Below are 25,753 nucleotides of genomic sequence, written 5' to 3'. Positions count from 1 at the left end.
TGCTGGAAGGTGCATGAGACGAACCATCTGAGATTATAACCGGATTCGAACCCACAACACCCGCCAGGCCATGTGGTTCACTGGTACTTGTACCTTTGAACCGTAGAGGCGCTGGACAAAAGGAGACTGCAAAATCCACTTATCAAGAAAGCGACGCGTTTGGTTGGGTTATCGACACATATTGTGCCGCTTCCTACATCTATTGCAGATTACCACCGAACGAGAAGTTTAAATCTAACTGGTTTTTACAGGCAGGACGACGACACTATGCCGGCCCTTACGACTTGCAAGGTACTGCACGTGACGTTGTTCTTCTGTCAGCGTGTGTTAGCCGCGGGTTTTCGAGGGAAGGCGAGTTAGTTGAGCGAGCAAAGTCGACCCCACCAGCCCTTTTAAGAGCTAATGAAGAGTTGTTTTTTTCTCACGACACTTTTTGCGTAAATCGAATCTTCTAACGTCTTGCTACTGCTTTGAACGTTCTATCAAATTGATTCAAAAATAATTTTGGTAGGTTCACGTTTTGAAGTTCCGCCATAAATTCAAAACGGTGGTAACAGTTTGCCCATGGGTGTCCTCTCCGCTTGTTTATAAAAAATACTACCTGTAAAATTCATACAAACACATGCACTTCAGTCATTATCACAGCGAAAAAACCATACGATTTAATAACCTATCATGTGGGATACTTAGGAAATAACGATTCGACTAACGATTATTAGCTTTCTGGAAGTTAGAATTTCGTTCGTTCGTTCCTACTGTTTCATTGACATAATTTTCGGACACTGAAAGACACTTTTACAGTTCAAAGTTATATTCATACAGATATAGTTTTGTGTTGTGGAATCTTCTTTTTTGCAAGACGCGTGCTCTTGTTCACTTAAAAATTGTAACCGGTAAGTTTTTCTTGTTCAATTTAAAAACTTACACTTCTACTTTTAGTAATAACTACTATTATCGTAATGATAGGACCCGCCCGGTCCCCCTTGGTTCGAACCGGTATTCTGTGGCCACATATAGCCACCTTGCTGCTGGGACTGACCACCAAACTGACCGCTAAAACCCATCTGTGCCTGCTGCTGGGCATGCATTGCCTGTTGCTGTTGTTGCTGCTGCTGCTGCTGGTGAGGGTGCATTCGCTGCATTTCTTGCGCTCGCATTTGCTGCTGGTAATAGTAGAGCATGTTGTTTGCGGGATTTGCATTCGCCGTTTGCGCCATCGATCCGTATTGGTTTTTGTTTTGTGCGGAAAATGAGTTGCTTCCGTTCGGTGCCACTTGAGCGGGATTGGAGAACGAATTACCGAAGCTGGAGTTGGAGTGCTGTGAATTGTTGTCGTAGAAGTTGAGATTCTGTCGCGAATCCATACTTTGGCCGATTGTGGAAATCGGATTCGAGTAATTGGAGGAACTCTGAACCGAACCAGGCTTGGGCAGAGATCCCATCAGGTTAGCGATAATGTGTTGAGTATCTAGCTGAGAACTGCGTTCGTTGCTGGTTCGAGAGAAGTTTGATGATGCGTCGAAATGTTCCACAGCCAGATCGGTCCGACGAGTCGGTGCATCAAGATTGCTAGAACTGGTTTTAGGTGCTGAAACATTCACATTCTTCGAAGCAGCTCGGACCACATCATCGTAGGAGTAATCATCCTCTTCGTCCGAATCGATGAACTTCTTCTGGCTGTACGGATCGGAACTGCTTTCTCCGAAACCACCAGAACTGCTCGGTTTAGTTTGAGATCCTGCCTTGAGCGATTTGGAATCGCTAAAACCTAACACGTCATCGTCGAAATTTTGTCCATCGTCGTAGTTTGGTTCGTCGTCGTCGAACTGGCGGTCGTCGTCGTCGTCCAAATATTGATCCCGCAGTTGGCGGCTGCTTGTCGAGGGCTTATCATCCAGGTTGACATATCTTCGCAGTTTTTCGACCCTCACCGGATCAGTACGTTCGAGCTTTTTAAGGTGCGAAATCAAATGTAATTGTTCTTCATTGGAAAGATCTTTGAAGTTTTGCAGCAATGTTTGTAGATCGGAATCGGTCAGACCTTCGAGTGCGTTTCCTTCGGAGCTCTCGGTCGTGTCTTTCGACAAGTACGTGGACTCTTCCCGCTGAGAAGTGCTTTCCGGTTTTCTCTCAGCAGCAGATTTAGTCGGCCCAATTTCCGTTAAAAAGCTGCTGGTTGTGACTGGTTTTTCTTTTTCCTTTGAAGCCTCCGCCATTGCGACGTACACATTGATGAGTTGTTCCAGTTCCTCACCAGTGAAGTCAGTTTTTCCCTGGGCAACTAAAGCGGCAGCCAGTTTTTGAGCAATAGCAGCCTTATCTACACCGCCAGCCGTGGTTACTGGGGCAGCTGACGACACAGGCGGAGAGACTGACCGTTCCGGAATCGGTGCCGGCCTCTCCTTTTTAGAAGCTTCATGAATCAAACTAGCAATGTTTTTGATGGCTTTTTTCACCGCTGTGACTTTCGTTCTCTCCACCAAATCTCCCATTAAATGACCCTTCAGTTTCTCCTTCACCGTCTCCAGAAACATGCAATTATCTTCGTTCAGCAAAAGCTCATCCGCAGAATTGGCCTTAACCTTTTCCAATGCGAGCGCCTTGGCAAGCAAATCCAAAATTTTTGGCCCCAAACTAGGCCCAAGATATTCCTCCAAAGCGGTCAACAGACGGCAAACAGCGACAAAATTGAGCGGCCCACTGTTGTCGTGATCGAACTCTTTCCGAACAAACATTTTTTTGTTTGGACCATAGTAATTCTTGGCCCATTCATCGTAATCCTGATCGGTTTCAATGTGCATCGGTAACGATCGATGATGGCTTCGTTCCTTTTCCCAATCACGCTGTCGATCGCGCTCGCGTTCACGTTCTCGTTCGCGATCTCGTTCTCGTTCGCGATCTCGTTCACGTTCACGTTCTCGCTCACGGTCACGGTCCCGTTCTCGCTCTCGACTGTAGGCTCTGCTACTGCTGTGACGAGATCGTTCTTCGAAGTCGTCGTCACTTAATGGACTCTTAGATGATTTTTTCGTCTGACCACTTCGTGCTTTCAACGATTCCCTCGATTTCACGCTGCCTCTATCGTCATCGCTCGATTCAATGGGTTCAACCGCCAGGGGACGTTTTTTCTTGTTGACCTTCAACGCGTACTTATCCTTCAGTTCGGCAGTTTTCTCAGCTGCCTCATCCGGCAGATCGAGCTTCTTTCTAATTTCGGCTTTTTTCAGTTCAATCTCCTCATCCCGCAGCTCCTTCATTCGTTTGGTCCAAAATATGATCCATTCCGGTTTGAAATCATGCTTCGACGGATCTTTCTTTTCCGTCTGCAGCTCCTTGTACCGTCGATTCCAGAACATTTTCCATTCCTCCGGATAGAGCGGGTGTTTTTCGGGATTTTTCTCATGTTCCTTAAAAGATTTGTCGATCAACGTAATGGCAATCTCCAGCGAACAGCGATACTTTTCCCACTTGTACCGCTCGTGGGCGATTTCCGAAGCTTGCAGCGAAAGCTGCTTCGGCGTGGGGAATTTTTTACGGATCTTCGATTCCGGCGATTCCGAACGGCGATCATTGTTGAGCCGCAGCGGTGAACGGGTGGACCGCACCGGGCTGCGGTGCCTAACTGGGCTACGCGAACGACGCCGTGGCGGAGGACTGCGGGATCGACGTCGGGGCGGTGGGCTGCGACTACGGCGATCGTAGCGGCCTCGAACCGGACTGCGGCGGAACGGTGGGGAAGCGCGACGAAATGGTAGCGGACTTCTTCGAGCGCGATTGAATTCCCGCGCAGCCATTGGCTGAACCGGAGGACGGGCTCGATGCGGCAGAGCTGAGTCTCCATACCGGCCGGTGGTGGTTGAAGCGGGCTGTACGGCAGGCCTCGGAGATTCTCTGGAAGTAAAAAGTAAAACCGATTTGTAGAAAACTGATTTTTAGAAATTGTGTTTTACAATCGTAGATCCTAAATATTCTTCGAAGCACCGATAAAATACAGCGTCGTTTCACGTGTATAGGTATGTACTTCTTCTGGTTAAAGAAATATTATTGTTTACGTAAAAACAGTGGACCTATATGACTTCCTTGGGGAACACCAGTTGCTATCAGGGCTTTTACCGATCTTTCGATACTTTTCCCACGTTGCCTAGCAGTGTTACCAAAAGTAATGCATATGTTGTTTTTGACAAAATTGCTAAGTGCTCATTTTTCCCTCAAAAAAAATGCCCATTTTGTGTTTTTTTTTCATGCGTATAAAGCAGTCCAATTCGCCCAATCAGCGGAAGGTCTTAAATAGTCTGAAAATCTGCCTCAGGTCAGCCCCACCGTTCATTCAATTTCATAGCGTCTGTTCTGTGCTGGAGTTCGAGTCCTATGCACAGTACCGCCACACTTCGTTCAGTCATACTTCCGATTGTACAACAAAACGAATGCGTTCTGATTTTTTTTACATTTTCGTTTCGATTAAATTGTCTTCACCGTATGGGCGGGCGGGCGAATGACTGCAAAACAGTCAATTGACCAGCAGCAACCGCTACTACAGGAAGCAATCGCGCTACCGAAAGGTTCAATATCACGAAAAACCAACTACTACATGTGCGTGAAAGAAGTCCGTCAGACTTCACCTCACACGAGCGAATATTTTGCTTGCGTCTGGCCGATTACGACTTCTGCTACGAGCTTTTACTGTGGATACAATTTGGAAAAAAAGAGAAATGAACATTAAATACGCATACGCACGCCACCTTTTGCTACCGATCATTTTGCAGTCTTCAATACCCAGGTAACCAATAAGCATTTCCAATGCAATTTAAATGCAAGCTAATGAGCATTTAAGTTGCCTTAAATGCTACTTAAATGCTATTTTAGAAAAATATGCGGCACTTCAATGCTAGCCCTCTTATAGTGCTGACAATGCTTATTTGCAGCTAGTTACCGACAAGAATTTAAATAGAATTGTGGATGCCAATTTACAACAGTTATGCAGTCAAAAGGCTGATAAACAACTACCTGCAGTATGAAGCGCCAGGGATGCTAATAAACGATTGATTTATTGCTTATACTAATGCTTATTGGTTACCAGGGTATAAACGCTTGGCCTGGAGAACGACTTTTGGCTTCTCTTAAGCTGCGATGCCTACTAGACATAGGCAGTCGATAAGAGGCAGTATAACTACTAGAAGGAAAGCAGTCGCATGATCGTTTTAGGAGCGCAAGTTGGACGCAAAAAGCGTACGCGTTCACGCAGTCACAGTCGATTTGCGATGCCTTTTCAAGCCGGGGTTGTTACACAGCAAAGCCTTGGATGTAACCGTCTTTAAGTCATTACTTACTTACTTAGGTGACTTGCCGTCCTAAGACAAAGCCTGTTGAACAAAAGTTTCTCTAATTTACTCGGGTTGGGGCTAGCTACCGCTCTCCAATTCCACGGACACCGAGTGCTCCCCGTCAAATCTCGTTCCACGTGGTCTGGCCATCTTGCTCGCTGCGCCCCTAGTCGTCTTTTTCATACCGGAATTGAGCCAAATCCGACTTTCTTGCAACATGTCATGCCCATCGTACCCGTCCAGCTTTAGTCACCTCTTGGATGCCGGGTTCGCCATTGAACTGTGCGAGATCATGGTTCATCCTGCGCCATCACCTTGACGAAACCCTCTGTGTGATTCGAATAAACTTGACAATCCAAACGAAATCCGAACACAGCACTGTGTATCATCCATCGTAGATTGAATCAGTTTGATGAGCTTCCTGAGAAAAAACTGTTCTCGTCCATGATTATCCGAAGGTGTGTCCGGTCGATGGTATCATATGCGGCTTTGAAGTCAACGAACAAATAGTGCGTGGGAACTCTGGAGAATCTGCCGTTGTGTAAATATTCGATCCATTGTAGACCGTCCTTCGACAATGCCGGCTTGATAAGTTTCCACACATCTGTTCGCAATTGGTGACAGTTGGCGGAAAATGATTTGGGACAGCATTTTGTAGGCGGCATTGAGAATGGTGGTCGCTCGATAGCCCCATCTTTCCACTCCTCCGAGAGCTGTTTCGTATCCTATATTCTAACACAGTGGTTCCCAATCTTTTTTTATCCGCAAACCCCCTGATATTTCAGAAAAAAATGTACCCCCTACAAAAAAAATTAATTCATATGACTTTATGTGTAACATTTTGTTTAAAAACATTGACCAAAAAAGGTTATCAGGAAATCCTTCTTTAAAAACCGTAAACAAATGTCGTCGTCATCATCGTCTGCATAGAGCCGAGGTGGCTCGTGATATTTCAAGCAGTCGTCTTCATTCGACTCGGTTTTGAGTCACTCGTCACCAATTATCTATGAGTCTCACTCTGGCTCTGGTGACCATCCAGAGGTCGCCTAATCTCGCCGTCGCAAGTTGCTTTCGATTTGGTCAGCTATCTTGCATGTTGGATCCCTCTGTTGCTGGTACCAGTGGGGTTGTTGTAGAAAACTTTTTTCTTCGCACTGTCGTCCTTCATCATTCGACGCATTTAATTTTAGCCCAATCCTTTTAAACTCCGCTCACAGTCTGGCGTAGATTGCCTCCGCCGTCGCAAAGTTCCTGGATATGACATCAAAGTCATCTGCGAAGCCAATGAGTGGGCTACCTTTGCTGAAAATCGTCCCACTCGTTTCGATGTCCGCTCTTCGGATCACACCATCAAGAGTGATGTTGAAAAGCACACAAGATAAGCCGTCACCTTGTCTCAACCTTTGCCGCATCTCGGAGGGGCTCTAGAGTGCCCCCGAGATACTCTGTGCTTCCTCACACGAAAGACCGTACTTCATTCTACTTAAAATGTAAGCAACTGCTTCCATCTGCTTAAATCCTTTATGAATCTTTTCAAGGTATGTCCGATCTACTTCCATCTATGCTCCCGAATTCCTGTTTGTATTTGGCGCTGCTGACATCAACGATGGAGGCACTGATTTGAGCGTCAAACATTTCGAACACCCACAAAGGCATCACGGATCCATCTTAATAAATTTTCTTCTGCTCAACTGGTTGTACAACTACAGCGAAATTGGAGGGATTATCAGTGTCAATTTAGCAACGTTAACTATGAGACATGCTGCCTTAGAGCTAACGGAGCAGCTTGTTCTTTATATCAGATCGCAGTTGAGACAGTTTGTCGTCGGCCAAGTACCTCAGTTTTATCATTGCTGCATTGACTGAAGTTTTTGGAGCGTCTTAGTAGAAGTCTTTTCTGCTGTTTTAATTTTAATTTACTGCATTGTCAAGGGGTTTCAGAGTAATCCACAATTCGACTTACTATCCATTGTTACATATATGAATGTGCTCCAGGTGCTTTGAAGATTTACTTTTTGAAATCAATACATGCCCTGGAAGTCCTGGAATCCTTTGATTTTCTTCAACATGATCGACCAGCACGGAATGTAACTAGCTGCCACCAGAGATTTTCCTCTGGGGCCAATTAAGACCTTGCAGAGTATTTTGAAAGTGGTCCAAACCAACATGCCGCTGTATCAGCAAGATGCCCTGCGTACACTCTGATCAGCTGATGCACATTTGTACCGATAATACCGATAATTCCACATCGTTGACGGGCTGCTATCTTATCCCACTCTGGGTGGCGCCCTCTCAATGCTGACTTTTGCATGTTTCCGTTCATCGATCATCCTTGATATTTTATCTGAAATTCTGCCGGTGAATGCAACAATGACTCCAAACTAATTCTTATCTTACTTGCACTGTTTTGACATCTCTCATCTCACACATCAATTGTCTGCCATTACTTCCAAATTTTTCGCGAACCCCCTAAAACTTTTGGCGAGCCCCCATTTGGGAACCGCTATTCTAACACTTGATTGGTGCATACTGTAACGGGGTGGAATGGGTTCTAGTGCCGAGAGCAATCACAACCTTCACTTAAACGCCAGGTAAGTGTATTGCCGTGAAGAAGGGTGTGTAGGAATCAATCCTGGTCCGGCTAGAATACCTCTGGGTAGGTCCATCAAACGCTCAACTAAAACTTACGGACGAAAATGCCGACGAACTTAACGTCGGTTGAATCCATTCGGCCGACTCAACAGGGGGACAAGAACCATCGGCAGCTATTGTAGTATCCCTTAGGTGTCCTACACCGTTCAGAAGTTTAACAGATCTTCATAGTTTACACGTTTGGCTTAATCTAGTGGTTAGCTTTGGGTTATACGGCATGGTGCTTCTCTTCGCGGCTTGCTCTTTCGATTTACGCTAGAAGCCGGCGGTTTTGCCAATTTCAGCGGTTCCTTAAGGCGCCTGCGGAAAAATCGTGTTGGCTACGGTGATTGAAGCAACGTGGTGAGTTGGTCGGAAGTTTCAATTCCGAATTCCAACAACCGACAGATATCACATCATCAGTGGTGTATAGGGCCACGGACGGTGACGATCGCTGACGGGGTTGTATGGCAATTGGAACGGTTTGTTTCTGGGTGATGGGTTCCAACTATCGGTGGTGTACAGGGCCACGGGTAGTAGCAACGGCGTGCGTAGTGGGTATCACCAGTTTGTTTATTTCTATAAAAATATCAACAGGCCTTCTGGCCCTACTGATACACTTAAGGCTAGCCTAGAATCTACATGCTAGTGCCAGGAAACGAGTTTTCAGTACCTCGCTGTCTCGTGAGTCGAAGCTATGCATAAAACGATTGAAATGGCATTGAAGACCGGCGATTGTGCTAAAGGTGCTGTAGTAGTTCGCCGATGCGGTACACGCAGAAATGGACCATTACGTAGAACACGACTTTGGGCGTATATGTTGAGGTTCGCGAGTAGACATGGACTATCCGCTTTCGAGGTCAGCATGTCGGCGACAACCATTGCTCTGATCACGTCACGACGAGTGTTCAACAGGTCAAGATCGATGAGTCTGCAGCGTTGTTCATAGCAGGGTAACTGAAAGGGGTCGTCCCAGGGCAATCTCCGAAGTGCGAAACATATGAACCGGCGCTGCACTGACTCGATTCGGTCAACTCCATTTTGGTAGTAAGGACTCCACACAGGAGCGCGGTACTCAAGGTTGAACCGGACAAGAGCGCAGTAGAGCTTTGAGACAGTAGATGTCGTTGAAGTTTTTGGCGATTCGCATGATAAATCCGAGATTCCTGCAGGACTTGTCGACAATAAATGCGATGTGCTATTTGAAGTCAAGCTTAGTCAAGCAGTATTCCCAAGTCCTTGACACAGTTTTCGCGGCGTAAAGCCACGTCTGATAACATGTAGTCACGAGAGGGTTCAATTTTCTTGGAAATGTAATTATTTCACATATGTCGGAATTTAACAGCATGCGATTATCTGTGCACCATTTCGCAAAAGTCAATAGCTGCTCTTGCAGGAGCGCGGCGTCGAACGGACTATCGACTTTAGCATACAGCTTCAGATCGTCGGCAAAAGATAGTCGCCGGCATTTAAACAGGAAGTTGACATCGTTGAAGTAGACGAGGAAAGCCAAAGGTCCGAGATGGATACCTTGTGGCATTCCAGAGTTAGCAGTGCAAGGTCTGGAGGTAAACCCGTCGATGCTAACTTCTAGGTGGCGATCGGAGAGGTAAGAATTAAACCATCGTAGCAACGAGCCTTCGATTCCGAGTTTGTCCAGTTTGGCGATGGCGATTCGATGGTTCAATTTGTCGAAAGCAGCGGAAAGGTCCGTGTAAATAACGTCCGCCTGAGACCGGTCGTCAAAACTTTCTATCACGCCGGACGTAAGAGTTAGAAGATTAGTTGTGGACCGCTTGGGCATAAAGCCGTGTTGATCGTCTACGACATATTGCTTAAAGAATGCGAACACAGGTGCATGCACGACAAGCTCCAACAGTTTTGATATTGAGTTTAGTGCAGAAATGCCGCGATAGTTATTCACATTTCTCCTATTCCCCTTTTTATGGACAGGAAACATGTAAGCCGATTTTCATATTGTTGGGAAGACACCTGTACTGATTGATAAACTGAACAGGTGGCTCATCGGAGCAGCCAAGGTGTTGATACACTGTTTCAGCAGAAGAGATGGAATACCATCCGGTCCAGAACGAGAGGATTTTAGCTTCGCGGCGGTTGATATGACCATTGCGTCGTCGATAGAAATGTGAGTTAAACAATTGCTAAGTACGGGGACCCACTGGACGGCTGCGGAAATTCCTTCTCTTGTCAACCTTTCGTCAGTAAATACACTGGAGAATTTCCGCGCGAATAAGTTAATAAGTTGTATACCGCACGGTTTAATTCTTGGAAAATCGGATCGCGCACTCAAGGTCGACAGACTACGGTCGTGCGCACTGAAGCCTTAGGGGTGACCTCCGATTGAAGAAGGGTGCAGTTAGTATATCGTTCCGGATCACTACACATTCATAACCTCGTTTTAACACCTATTTCTTCTAAACGTGTTTTTTAAAGAATTTTTTTCACTTTACTTCTACTTATCGTAAGTTTACTAAACATTAGTTTGCTTCAATTTTTATCTTTTTAAGTATCACTTTGCGTCTTCAAACTTCTAACTTGTGTGTTATTTCTTAGGTAGTTGTCGCTCATTTCCCAGACTTGTGTGCCTGCCAAGTACAGGACTTTAAGACGGGGCTGACGATTCAGCTTCGGCTAGTTACATCCGGTAGGCATTGGTAGAGCTAGTTTACTGTCGCGGTACCTTAACCTTTTTCAACCTTTTTCCGGGGATGACATGTATCACGAAAAGGCTTTTGGTAAAGGTTGCGTGTGGGATTGGTGTATAGGGGTTGTTACTCTATTTATTTTGTAACATCGTTACAATACAAACGGACAACTTTTCTGGTCCCATTTTAATAAGCTCTGCTCCGATGCTATCTTTCCCGGCTGATTTATTGTTCTTTAACTACACGATAGCCTCCTTAACTTCACCTATCACCTAACGATCGTACGTCAAAATACTGCCATATTTAACCCGATACATTTTGGCTCGCGACACAAAGCCTTTACGGAATCCATTTAGTTTCTGGTAGAACTCTGCATAGTTCGCGTTTCCTGAGAACAATGCAGTCGCTTCAACTCTGCAAATTCCTTCTTTTCCAGGTAGCGATTTTTCTCCCAAAACCTTTGATTTCACTGCAACTTCTTCTGTTTATCTTTTCAGGTTCTGACGTGTGCGCATTTTAACCGCCAGCACAGCATTTTCCTCATCCATCACCCTCAATTCTTCTCATCCATCGTCAAACCAATCGTTCCACTGATTTCGTGTCACATGCCCAATGGAGCTCTTCGCTACACTGCTTATGGCTGTTTTGATGGTATTCCAAGATGTGGAATCTGCTCCTACCTAGTAAGATTATAAGTCCTTCTTCAGTCTTCTTGCAAGCTTGCTGAAAAAACTACTTGTTGACTGCTTCGCTGTTCGAGGTTCAATGTTGCAATTTTCCAAACTAACCTGCGATACCTTTGTGAACGTCGTAGTCATGTGTCGTGTTGTTTGCGTCGTATTTGTGCTGTGTGCATCATTGTTATGTCTTGTGTTGTTAACGTCGTTGTTGTTTTATTGGCGTCGTCGTGGGTCAACTAACAAACCCATCGACTACTATAATATCAATGATCCGCATCCTCGACAGGGGCTACGTCCAGTTCGTCCTCTTCCGGCAGCGGAGCTTCGAATGAGTGATTCGCAGCCGATTTTTAAAGTACACTGGTCGCTTTACGCCAACGTAACACACCACACCTTCTTTGCTGCGTCAATTTATCCGAGAATCCGTACTCGTGCATTATCTGCTATAGCCGTTCCAGTTCGCCTGTATCAGGTGCTACTCTTAAACCGACAAAAATATATGCCGGTACATTGTACCCTGAATTTCTAAAAAAAATTATCGGTGGGAAAGACTGATCTTTAGTGTCAGGTTTCGGTGTGGCCCTTACGATGCCCTTCATGAGGTTTTGCACAACGTTCACTGTAACTTTTTGCACTGATGCAAACTACATTTTCTTTACACTTTCAACATCCTTCTTGAGGGGCCCTTTCAATATAGTTCAATCTCTCTCAATGGGCTACAGTTCTAAGAAGTTTGGTGGGGTTTGAACAATTTTTTCGGTTCTGACCCGGAACTGTACTGGTGTCCAATTTGACGTACATTTCGTTGTCCATCAAAACGCGACGATCGGATCTTTTCAGGAGGTGATTCGTAACCTTCTCTGCGAGAGAATTTGATGTGCAGGAATCCTTTTAGGCTCTCGTTATTTCTTGTAGGTTCTGACGTTAAGGCGCTTTTTGGTATTTTGCACCAGTGTTGCGAAACCCACACGTGTGGTCTAATTTTCTCACAAACGCGTACTCATTCTAACGAACACGCCGGAATAAGCATCTCTTTAAAACTCCTGCTCTTATTTCTTCATGCACTGCAACGAGTTTTTGTGAGTGTGTGTTTAGTTACAGTCGTCGCTCGTCGTTGCAGCCCGATCTACTGATACCGATTACTCGCGACGGCTCGCACTCCCGCCCGTGAGTAGAATCGAGGCTGATGAAGAAAAAAAAGTAATGCAAAAATTGTAATCCAGTGCGCCGCCATTAGCCTCCCAGTCGGCCTCGAAGTAAGACGTTGGTCTAATAAGCCAGTCGCCGCGTGCTCGAATCTCGGCTGGGAGAGGCTGTTTGAGTCAATATGATCGTAGCACTGACCCCGCACTTTCCTGTATTTTAACAGCTGGTTGCGAAGTCTGTCGTATAAAAAACAGGTCAAATTTCGATAACGGAATTAGCACCCAGGCTTTGCTTTTTTGCGCCACCGGCCACACGGGCAGCTGATTCTCCACGAGTTTTTCGATTCGGGAATAAGCTATGCAGGAAGACAATGTGAGGATGTGCGCGCGCGAGTGTGTGGGTAGCAGAATGTCTGCGCACATCACCGGCGGCTGTTTCTTTTACGCCTGCGTGAACGACGTAAACGTTGAATGCTGTGTTTCTCATACTCTTTCGAGTGTGAGTAGAGATGGTTGACTTCTTTCTCGATTCGCAATGTTGTTTTACACAGCTCCGATGGTTTTACATAATTTTTTTGAAAATATTACGAACAGAAAGCGTAACATATGATGTTGAGAGGTGAACTGCTTTAAGCTCCTTATTTCAGTCCTCGTCGTACACTGTCCCGTTGTTCGAATCCAAGTCCATTAGACGTTCCTGCATTTGGGCAACACTATAAACTGTATTTCGTTAGAGGTTCCACCGAGAGAAAGAGGCCTAGTGTGGGCAGTCGAACAGTTTTCAGGGCATAAGATGGGATATCGTCATGTCCAGACTGGAAAGCTCGTCGTCGAATCGGGAAGATTGTCCATACCGCTTTCCACTTTCCTATTTGGTAAACTCTGGATCAGCGACGAGACTGAAAGTCGCCCATACAGCAAGTCGTTGTCGAGGTTGAAGCTATTCTCCAGCTCTTGCTCCTCCATTCGAATGATTACATGCGATTCCCCACAATTTTTTTCGGAATTGTAAGGTGGCAGTTGCATGAAGTTTTGATTTTTAAAGAGATCGATAAGAAGCCACACGAGTTGCAGGAGAAAAAAAGTCCGCCGCATCAGAGCCCCGCATGATGCGGCAAGGGCAAAAACCCTCAACATTCATCCTTCGTCACGGGTCGCATGATACCTTGGCCTAGGAGTTTATTCCTTCAAGTCTTTACATAAAAGCCATGGATAACAGCTATTACAACCATCCACCTTTTAGGGGATTTGGACCCTATGCTCTGGTTCTCAGTAGTATCAGGTTCATAAGGACATGCTTCTATAGAGATCCGGCCCTCGGATCTGTAAAACTAAACCATCAAATAAGAAAGATACTCACTCTGAGGAAATGCTCTGCACCGAATCGCTACTGGAAATCGAATCCAAACTCTTCCGATCGGCACGAGCGGGTCGTACTTTTTTCTGAGGCGCCTGAACCACCGGTGGCGACGGATCGCGCTTCGCTTCTGCGGCCCCCGATACCGTAACACCGGCCGATGCCAGCTGATCCTGAAGCATTTTCTTGTCGATTACCTCGACGAATTTGGGCCCGGTGCGCTCGTCGAAGTGCTTCTCAAAGATGACCTCCTGCAGGTATTTCATCTTGTTGCGCGCATAATCACCGCACTCGTGTACGGTCGGCGTTAGCCGTCCGTGGTGGTCTTCGATCGCTTCGCAAACGGTTTGGACGACTCGGTTGATGATCTCCTTGCTGTTGCCCCGTTGGCTGCGGTACGGAGCCAGCTCGTTCACGACCGTCGGGTAATGTTTCTCCTGTGAAAAGTCGTGTTAATTAAATAATAAGCAGAAAGCAACTTAATTTGAATCATACCAAGAATTTCATCCGATGAATGTGACTCGTAATATGAACTACGACCGTTCTAGGGTCACCTTTCTTGTCACAGAGCACGCAATGATAGCTGGGCTCTTTTTTACCGGGTGTTGTTAGCTCCATGATGTACTCCAAGCCAACCATGGGTCCTTGCTTGAACTTATCGATGGTGGCTTGCAGCTCAGCAACGGGCTTCACCTCGTTCTCCATTCCGGGTGGCACCGGTTCTCCGGGTGCAATGTGCATTTGGACTTGTGTGAAAGGAATAAGTCAAAATAATATTTAGGAAGAGTGCTTGTTTCGACCTACTTTTTGTGGTTTTCGGTGTAGATGAACTGCGGAATTGGTCCGCATCGATGACGGGCATATTCAACCGGCTTTGATGCTTCCGTCCGGCGATATGGGTCTGCAGGACCCGTTCACCTGGCAACACGGCCACTCCGCAGAGATGGCACGAGTAGATGAGCTGATTCTCCTTGTTGCGCCCATTGCGACTGAAGACGCGACCGTCCGTACCGTCCGATAATCTAACGGTAGTCCCGAGGACATGACTCTCGATGTCGATTTCGATCTAGTGGAAGAGAACAGAAAAATAAAAATATGATCATCAGTTTTTTACAAAATTTTTTTTTGTCAGCTGAAAAGGTACGCGATAAGAAGTTGTTCCGTCACCATTTCACCGAACTTTATCACTGAAACACATCGTTGTTAAACGACTTACACTGAATGCTTCTTCTTAATCTGCACAAGCACTGATTAACCACATAAATAATTTAATTATTTCACACCTCCGCAAGCCATCGTTTGTTCTCCAGGGCAGCCACCAGTCGGCACTTACCTCGTGCAACATGACCTTACTTACTTCAATAAAATAAATAAAAAAGAAACGTGATCGATGCGTTTCGAAATATACATATTAACGAATTGATAATTACCTTCGTCTTCGCCTTGTTATCGCCGGCGTCGACGTTTACGTCGACCGAATTGCTGTCGTCCATGGTCCGGCTTCAAAGTGGCCCACACCTTATCTGTCCCCTAGCGCTCTGGTTGCCTGTGATTCCCAAATACCAACCTAGGCTAGAAGACCATAACACCTTCACCGGCAGCCACTTTAATCACACTTCTTCGTTAGTTAACAACAAGTAATCGTTTCACTATTGATAGCGAGTTTGTGGATCAGAACCGGAAAGCAGTCGGGTTCTGAACCTGAATTGACTGGTTTAACACTTGCGAACACTTCTTCGGACGCAGAATGCGACCGAAAACACCAGCCCCGGGGTTGACAACCGTAACACTGTGACACAATAAGAGCACACTGACACTGAGCTTAGAACGAATCTCCGCTTGACTGTTAGGGTTTGAGTTTTATGCTTCAATCAATCAAGCTATCAAGCAAACAATCAACGGACGAATTTTCAAATTTTAGTTTCAAAAATCTGTAGGGAATAGAAGTAAAAGAAGGTAAACTGTTATAATCTAGCATATATGTATATTTAAGACTAATATTATTAGATCGTAAATTCATGACATTTTAAAATTTTCACTAATTTACTATTACTTCCACCGTCAGCTTTATACTTACCAAATTATCAGCCAAACCTAAATACGATGTGAAACAAGTTACACTCATTCAAGTATAATTTTTTACAGCAAACTGGACTTCATCAATCAATCGATTTTAACTTTTAAAAAACAGTAAATATCCAAAATTTAATCTACTTGATGATTAAATTTTTAGTATTTATACCTTACTTTATAAAGTAAATGTAAATTTTTAGTTTTCGTTATACTCTTATTTGCACATTTACTAGTTAGACATTCACTATTCGTCAATAAAGGAATTTTCCTATAATTAACTGTTATAATTAGTCGTACAATGGAGCTGTTGAAATATCTTTCAACAACTGTCGTTATTACGCAATTTTCAGAATATTTTCTATTAATAATCTCCGCTCTAATAGTTATTGGCGCTAATAAACAAACGTTAATTGGAGGCAAAAACACAGACGGAAACGGACGAGAAAAACGAGCACGCGTATGGAAGGGATTAGCAGCAGCCATTCCGGAGTGTTCGCGAACAATAAAGTTGTGCGAAAGCTGAAGCAAAATATTTGTCTCGTTGCCGCAAAGCAAAGAGGAAACCGTTTTTGGTGACGCTGAATTTTTTTCAACATTTCTTCAGATCAAGACTTGCGCACTTTTGGATAGATTATATGGTAATTAGTGTAAACAAATTGACTACAATCAGCCACAGAGTAGAGGGTTTCCCGGCACAACAGATGATTTCGTAAGCGTGTCATGAAATTCGTCAACGGTCGGAGATACCTACATTGGCTAAACATTTTTAGCGAGTTCGTTGTTATCTTTACTCTTGTTTTGATCGAATTCAGACTGACAAGTTAGTACATACGTATAATCCAAATTCAGACTACAGACATGTTCATAAGGTTTCTTATATATCGACCCTTCCATAGCTAAACTATCCATGGAAAGGCTCGAACTATCTTTGTAGTGTTGCTACAATATATTCGTAAAGGAAAAAAAAACATTTTTCTCTTATATGTTAAGAAATTAGAGGGTCGGTTAACCAATCATTCACGTCCCTCTAAGGAAATGGAAAAATAATTCGCGTTGTACCTGTGTAGTATGTGGCCGAGCATCTAGCTAGCCTGTATAATTAGGAAAAAATCAGGGGGTTTGTGTACAAGACACGACCACATAGGTGACGCAGGACCACCTAAGTCTCTTTGTAGTGGTAGTAGCATGTATCCACGCATGTAATCATTCGATTCTTCCTGTATACATCATGTACACATGCTACATGTTTTGTATGTTGGAGATGAATGAATTTAAAATCTCTTTAATCAATAAAAAAATGCGTTGCATGTTACATTTATCGAAGTAGTAACATTGTATACGTTCAATGTCAGAGTTATTTCTATGTGAATTTGGAAACAATTTAACAAAACCAAGAACACAAACTACCGTGGACCCCCGTTCGTTTGACCGTTTTTAATCTGAACACTTTTTAATTTGAACCCCGTTGGTTTGCACGACGTGCAAATTAAAAATGGTTCAAACGTCATACTCAATATGACATCATTTGCTTATGCAGACAATGCACATAAACACGATTTGTTTGTGCTGATCTAGCGTGTTTAATCTGTTTTACATTGCGTTTTCCCAACGATTATGGTAGAAATCCGATCAGAGAATGAATATCCTCTGCTTGCAACTGCCAACTGAATCAAACCACCAAAACAATAACAAAGAGCAGGGCAGCCAGTTCACACAAGTTCCAGCATATTTAGGGTTACCAGTTGTTCAAATTAAAAACTAACCCCGTTAGTTTGCATGAGGAATCGTTCAAACGAACGGGGGTCCACTGTATTGCTTTCCTGCTACCTTGCAGAATTTAGATTGTTTTTATTACCAGTGGTTCCACGCGTTGAACGGATTTTACCTATTCAATCCCATTTTATCAACAGCACGTCTTTTCACTACACTCCCAATGAAACGGCAAACATGCGTCTCCATACAGAATCATATTAAAACCGAACACTATACAGTTGTAGCGCATTTTTCCAACACAGATATCAAATTCGCCTAGATAATTGTCTTGCCAAGTTTCCGTAAAGAATTTGCGATCTGTTGGGACAAAGGACTTTTGTAATTTTTCTGGCACACTTCCCTAAGACCCTAACACGGGGCTATATGGCATAAAGACATTTGGCATAATTTATAATCTAGCCAGGTTTTGTTGTTTGGTGCTTAACCTTTATGTGTGCAGCAATTTACTGAGTACCTTTTCAGTTTTAAATTGTTATAACTCAGTCGATTTGGAAGATACGTTACGGAAATTTTGTGACATCGTAAAATTTGTTGATTTCAGGCAATTGAATCTGCTCCTGTGGAATCATTGATAGTCAATTGGGTACACAAGGCAAAATTAGAATTGGTTTCACTGACCCTTTTTGACATTTCGAAAGGACATGGTCACAGTAGTACTGATTCTGAACGAATAATCGATGGTTTTAGTGCTAAGCATTATTTCGAATCCTAAGCTATAATCTGTGATCCTGTAGAAGCCAGTTTCGCAATGACCATTCAAAACAAAAATTACTACCTACTCCAGAATGTTCAACCTGATTCATCGCATTATATGAAGAAGTTCTTTAAATGAATTTCTAGAGTTTTGGCACCCACATCATGACAGTTATTCTTGTAATCCAACCAGTTCTCTACTTCATAGCTGACACTCCATCGTAATTCCGGATTTTCTGGCACTGTCTTTAAATGGCCAAATAGTCCTGTATGTCTAAGCTAGATAAATTTACGAACCAAATGAACCTGTTGCGTCAAAATCAATTTAAATTTGTTATGACAATTGTTAAAATTCGCTTTTGGGTAGCCGGGTACACTTGTCGCCCTCCTAAAGATGTTTTTGTAGTTGGTAAAAGCCGACAAACACTCACAAACTTTATGACATTAAACTCGATTCTTATAACACCAGTGAAAAAGCCAGTGACAATTAGTAATTGATAATTAATCTTTGCGTACCGATTTCCTGTTCCATAGTATGCTAGAATGTCATTGACTTTTGTGCTTTTCAAAATTTCTGGCAATTGATTATCTGCCGTCAACCTCAAGAAATTGTTTGTTGCTTCTTGCCGTAGAAAGAAATCTTGCATAACTTTTCGAAAAGTACTAAGAGTATCACTTAAAAACGTACCGGTGCGTTACATATACCTATACAGTCTGAATTCGTTGAAACGATAGAATTTTGAAATACAAGTGCATTTTAGTTAGAGCAGGGCCCAACTAGAGAACACCCAATTAACGAACAGCCCAATAAATGAGATTTTTTACGAGCGAGTCATTGCTGAATTTGAAAGTGTTATTTACACTTCATATTAGCACACAGTAACCATCCACTATACACTAAATACAAAGCCAAGTTTTTAGTATATGTCCAGCCAGCAAACTTTTAGTCATAATAAAAAATTGTTTTTTTATTTTTCAACGAAACCTTGACAACAGATATCCCAAATTATCACTTGTAAGAAAAAATAAAAACTCTAAATATGTCAAAATTTATTCACCGTTATGTCTATGTCTTACTGATAATATTTTTGGAAAGAAGTTCTTGATTTGGAATAAACGTTAATCATGAATATTTGATTGTATGACATTTGCCCGAAAACCACTTGCCAGAAAATTATTTGCCAGAAATTTTTTGCCAGAATGAACCAGTTCCCAGAAAACCATTCCCCAGAATGAACCATTTCCCAGAAAACCATTCCCCAGAATAAACCATTTCCCAGAAAACCATTCCCCAGAATGGACCATTTCCCAGAAAATTATACTTTGTCTCCCAGGAAACTTCACCAGAATGGACCATGCCCCAAAGTACATGTATTTGCATGAGCTTACCAGAAATTTGAAACAATGAAGCGTTTTATTGGTTCTTGACTCTTTTTTTTGCATGTCAGAAGGGCATTGGGTTAAAAGGCCACTGCGACAGTCTTAATGATCGTCTTTTATGGCAGGCCCCGACTGCTGTACACAGTTTACGTACCGCTCATACCCATTGATGGAGTTGAGCGGGATAGTTGTAATCCTGTGCCCCAATTTGGTACTACATGGTTTATAAAGCCAATGACCGTTTTGGGATTTAGGTTCCATACGTGATATGGAGTAAGAAGGAAACTTCCGAAGAAGAGAACATTGTTTTCGCAAGTTCCTTTAGTTTTACCGTGAACATGCGGAAACAAGACGTGTGATGTGTGTCATGGATCAAGTGTATGATAAATACTTGAAACAAAAATGTTTCTTGCTGTCTAGTTTTCGAATAATTTCCTATTAACAGTTTCCCTAAAATCAGCTTGTAGTAATTTGGGTTTAACTATTACTGTTCGGAAACTGCGACAGCATGTTCGGCCTACTTATTGAGTATATGCTGCCCTTACTCGCTATCGCTCGTTCGGACTCAACTAAGGGATAGCCCCTACTAGTCAGTAAACCTAGGAAAATGCTTGCACCTAAATTGAGGTGATCTCTGCGGGGGGGCTGCCCCCCCGCAGTGGCCGGCGCTTCCGACGGCGGGTCGCCGGCGAACACTCGCGGCCTACGGCCGTCTCGCCCTGAATCATCTAGGAAACACTTGCTACTAAGACGGTAAATAAGTCACACCTTGTAATCAGCATAACTTATTTGCATTAAAGGGAAAGAAAAAAGGATTTGTAGTGCAAGTAATATATTTTCTTTTGTGTATGGCCACGTAAAATCCAATGTCCCGCTAACCAATGCAAATAAATACCATAATAAACCATATACCAAAAGCAGCAGATCTTGAGAAATGCTTTTTTGTTTCCTTCGTTATCCCATATTCTCCTTAAACGCAAAAGATCAACTTTTAATTGTTTTTATGACGGTCAATGTTAACCTTGAATATATATTCTTATTAATGTATGATATTATTCGAGAAAAGTTTATAGGAAAAATATAATTTCGGGAAAGAAAATATTTGGAAAGCGGGGCAAAGAGATGAAAGAGTCTATTCGGGAGAGTTGTACTACGCGTAACGCTGCTATATAGACAGTAGGATCTTTACACTGCTTCGTAATTATCCTGTACCCCAATTACCGACTGCGGAATCTGTCGATAAAGAACGGTCAAGTCTTATGAAGTTTATCCAAGGCTTTGCTTTGTACTACGCGTAAAGGTTTTTTAGGAAAATAGTGTATTCTGGAAAATGGAAAATCGTTTTCGGGGAAAAATCTCTTCTGCAGATTGATATATTCCGCAAGATGGTTTTCACCAAAATGCGAAAAATGGTTCCATTTATTAAATTTTTTGGAGAATAATCTATTCTGGGGAATGGTTTTCTGGCGAATGGTACATTCTGGGAAAAATATTTCTGGGGAATGGTACATTCAGGGAAATTTTTTTCTGGGAAATGGTACTTTCTGGGGAATGGTTTTCGGGCAAATTGCATTCTGGCAAAAAAATTCTGGGGGATGGGTTTCGGGCAAATGTCATACAACCGAATATTTCTGTGCAGGTAACCATTATTCAAAATCGTTTTCCGCTGTTTGTTAATGAGGACCACTCGTTAGTGATGGTAGCTGCGTGGGTACTATTTTGTGGAAAACCAATTCGCAATTGACCAAAACGCGGATTACAGTGTTTCGCGAAAAGTATTGTTTGGTGGAAATACATTTTGCGAGGAAAATTTTCGCGAAATGTACTATTTGGCGGAAAACTATTATGCAGAAAATTTCTTTTTTCGTAAACTATATTTCGCAGTTATCCACCTAATTAAGCCCATGGACTTCGATCGCCTCACAAAGAAAGTGTGATCCGTCCTTACTCGCTGTCGCTCGTTCGGACCCAACTGAAGGAAAGAACTAGAGGTCAGTAAACCTAGAAAAACAAATAAACCTAGACAGATGTGGGCTGCCCCCCCCCCCTCCCCCGCAGTGGCCGGCGCTTCCGACGGCGGGTCACCGGCGAACACTCGCCGTTGCCTACGGCCGGCTCGCCCTGAATCACCTAGGAAAGTGACCATTAGGTCATAAAATAATGTTTGAGGAATTATGCCAAATAGCCCCTTATGATTATGCCAATTGGCGTTATGCCAAATGACTTTATGACAAATGGGTGCCCCCCCCCCCCTAACACAGACATCAAATTGAATTTGGTCCAATCACGTTCGTAAAAAATTTGCTGGCACGAGGTGGCTTTGTCACTCTTTCTGGCGTACTTCCCAAGCAAGGACATCAAAATAGTCAACGTTTAATCGCGACGTTAAATCTTGTTGAGACGAGGAAACTTTGTCACTTGTTTTGGCTTACTTCGCAAGCAGATATGAAATTGGTATAGGTTTAAATCGTCGCAAAAAATCATCAACCAATCACGAAGCGAGGACTTCCAGTTGGACAATACTTCATTATTTTCAATTTTTCAATAGTACGTACTTTGAAATCAATAGGTTTCATTATTGATGTGGATGCGTAGAAAATTTCCGATCGATTAGCGTAAAAATATTTAAAAATCGATCTGGAAACCGCTAAGCTATTAGCGCTCAGTCTTTCGTTTTTCGTGGCGCTCTATTTTTGGAATCACACCCTATCTCAAACTTTGCCGTAAGACGTAGTCCTACGTCAAAAGAAAAATGACAACTTTTTTGTAATTCTTCCAAATTGTGAACTGAGATTTTAGAGGTCTGGCAAGTATGGCAACAAATCGAGTCTGTGAAGGTACTTGTTGATTGGAGAAAATTGATTAAATTCAAAAAATTGGGACAAGAAACCGAAAACGCGTATACGTACATACTTACCTGGAAACTAAATCATTATTCTAGTTCTTTTCCGGCAATTTTCAAACGTAAATTTGTTAAACAGTTTTGAAACATCTTAGAAATCTTAGAAACTAGACTTAAAACTAAGATAAATGTAGAAAAACGATTTTGAATAATTTGGAATATTGACAAATGACTGAACATTTAACATTTCGCAACTTTCGTGGTAAAACTGGATATGAAGGTTTATAAATAAATGAACAGAAAGATTATCTTATTTTAAATAGTAAAAAGCATTGGTTGTAAACAGGGATGGCACAATTACTTTGACTCAATTCACATTCATTTGAAAGTATCGTCTCAGTCAAGCAGAGTTTGAAAAAGTTATATATGGGACGATTGAAAAACTAGTTATTATCTACAACTTTTCTGAATAAAGTTGGGCTGTATCTTTTGTATCTACGGTGCTACAATGCTAGTAGCTCATTAGTAGCCAAGTAAACGTGGCATCGTAACTACAAAAGATACAGCAAAATTGTAGATAACTCATTATACAAATGTCCCATATAAAACATTGTCAAATTTTACTTGGCTGAGACGGTACTGGCAAATGAATGTGAATTGAGCTCAAGTCATCGTGCCATCCCTGGTTGTAGGTTGTAAATCTTGTGGGAAGTTTTTGTCGCAGGAGACTAATATCCTGTTTTTGCTTCACTTTTCCAATGCTTCACACTTGCGTTAACTCGGCGCGAGTGTATTTTAAGCTACTTCGTACAGCAGTTTACGTGACAGAGGACGTGGTAATTTGCTGATATTATTGATAATGCAAGTGAAATTTGCGCATTTTAAATTATCAGTTAAATCTAATTCATAGAAGAAAAGATGCATTAGATAGTGCGTACTATTTTCGACAAGTCGGAAATAAGTTTTTTTAAACCAAACAAAAACTTCAACATGTAGACATCGATGAAACGGATAAAACAGACCATGGGTAAAGTGGCATGAATTGTTCCGTTCTATGATCTATTTTTTACAGCAATTTTTTAAATAAAAACCTACAAAAAACAAAAACATTACGCGCCGGTAGTCCGGGTATCGCTCGGCCTCCCATGGGTTGGGAGGGCGTAGCACTATAGCATTAACACCGAAGCAACCAAAACCGCCGCCATTGTTGCTTTCGTCATTTTTCGGTAAATGAAAATCCTTCATTTTCCGGTATTTCGCCAACACAACTTATATCGAAAACGTTATTTCTAGAGCGTGGGATGTCCTTAGTAAATTTAGCTGGTCCTTACCTCGTTTTCAACTCGATTTATCAATTTTTCCTGCGTGGCAAAACTATAGCACTTTCAATCACGGTACGAAAAAAAATCGAACTTTTTCGATTGCGATTTGCGAATGACAGTGACAGCTAGTGCAGGGGAGAACTCAGGAAGAAATTAAGGTGATCTGATGATCAGGGATGCCAGATACAGTCGTATTTCACTCACATCAAATTTTATAGCTAAAAAACATGGACCTGAACACATACTTTTTATGTTACTTGAAATATCCCGCATTTTGCACCTTACTGGACACCGCAGTCTAAAAGTGCGACAATGCGAATGCTGTGAGTGAGAAAGAGAAAGAGTGACAACTGCTATGTTGCTGTTTTGTTTTGTCATATCCAGCTTTTTACGCGCTATAATGGCGGACGCTATAAATTGTGTTCGTAATATTCGAACAATCTTTTTGTCAACTCTGCATCCATCAAAACTGGGCACTCTTCTCATGTACGGCAGTGTTGCTCTTTCTTTCGTTTACGCAAAAGAAGGAGAGCAATAGTTTTGTTTACATTTCGCACATTTTTGCTCTCCTTCTTTGACGTAAACGAAGGAAAGAGCACGGTAGTGTTGCAAGAGAAAAGTGCCAGATTTGATGTATGCAGAGTTGTCAAAAAGATTATTCGCATATTACGAACACAATTTATAGTGGCCACCATTATAGCGCGTAAAAAGCTGGATACATTGGCTTTAGAAAATAATCTGGATTAATCCAGGTACAGCTGCAAAGCATAATATTAGTTTTATATGTTTAAATATAAATATCAACAAAAATTTTTATTTATTACTCGTATCGATTATGAGGAAACTGATAGCGACACAAAATCCTGCCATACTGCACCGAAAATTAATACGTTCTCGTGGTCGCCGTTTGAGAAATTTATTGGCCCCTAATGAATCGACCTTTTCGCGTGCGTAATGACGTTCGGATTGGTAACACAACAAACTATCCATCTTTTCGCGCGCTTAATGGCGGCTAGTGGGTGCAGTTTTCGACAATGTTTATTTGCTTTTGGGAACTCCGCTCACGTATGCCTGAAAGTTTTACAATAACAATTAAGGTTGGAAATACAGCAAAGTTTCGTTAATTGGTGGTTCGTTAATTGGGCGGTTCGTTAATTGGGCGTTCGCTAATTGGGCTATGTGACAACTTGAATGTCAAAATTGTATGGAATTTTCGAGTTTAGAATTTTCTAACAACTGTCAGTCGGCCCAATTAGCGAATCAGCTGGAGTGCAGTCGTGGCCCAATTAACGAATTCAGGCTGTATCAACTTGACGTGAATAAAGTTGCCAAAGGCATGCTAACGTTCTCCGAAAGTTGTACCCACTAGCCGCCATTACGCACGCAAAAAGGTCGATACGCCAACTCGTTGTTCGTTAGAGGCAAGGTTAGAGGTGTACTAAATTGGAACCGTTTACCACCGACAATTAAGCGTGCGTCATCGGAAGTAGTTTTTAAGAGAGGCTGCATCGAGTTTTGGAATCGTCAGCAGGAAGTTAGTTTTAGTTTAGTTAGCTTAAGTAAGTAGTTAGGATTGCAAGATTTTACAAGATTTGAGCTAATAATGACAAACCGGAGGTAGAGTATTTTAAAAGGTTGTACCACTGGCGAACTGACATGACACATAGAAGAAAATCCTTTAAAAACCATCGCCCTACACATTTTGCTTGCACACTAGCACCACAGACTAACAGACGTAACACTGAAGCCTCATTCCATCGCCAATAAAAACGATCATTTCGAATTTTCATTTAAGCCAAGACTCAAACAACAGTCGCTGCGCGAGAACGCCGCTCGCCTGCGCTGACGCTGATGTCAGATATTATACAAG

General features: G+C 42.7%; 1 protein-coding gene across 2 annotated transcripts; it reads right to left on the bottom strand.

Annotated features, from left to right (window-relative positions):
* Positions 1 to 809: 809 nt before the first annotated feature.
* On the bottom strand, positions 810 to 24,005 carry LOC128742504 (uncharacterized protein CG7065-like). 2 transcript variants are annotated; one of them, XM_053838885.1, is made up of 6 exons: positions 23,893 to 23,990; positions 15,231 to 15,731; positions 14,605 to 14,866; positions 14,296 to 14,546; positions 13,804 to 14,237; positions 810 to 3,891 (listed from the first exon to the last, which is right to left on the bottom strand). In XM_053838885.1, exons 2-6 carry the CDS (start codon positions 15,291 to 15,293, stop codon positions 936 to 938), a joined length of 3,966 nt encoding a protein of 1,321 aa, XP_053694860.1. In that variant the 5' UTR covers positions 15,294 to 15,731; positions 23,893 to 23,990; the 3' UTR covers positions 810 to 935. The 2 variants fall into 2 exon arrangements, with proteins under 2 accessions (XP_053694860.1, XP_053694861.1); XM_053838886.1 differs by lacking the exon at positions 15,231 to 15,731 and having other exon boundaries at positions 23,893 to 24,005.
* Positions 24,006 to 25,753: the final 1,748 nt, after the last annotated feature.

This window comes from Sabethes cyaneus, chromosome 3 (assembly GCF_943734655.1).
Source record: "Sabethes cyaneus chromosome 3, idSabCyanKW18_F2, whole genome shotgun sequence".
NCBI lineage: Eukaryota > Metazoa > Arthropoda > Insecta > Diptera > Culicidae > Sabethes > Sabethes cyaneus.
The sequence above is the reverse complement of the archived record's forward strand: the minus strand, read 5'-3'. Positions and strand labels throughout refer to the sequence as shown.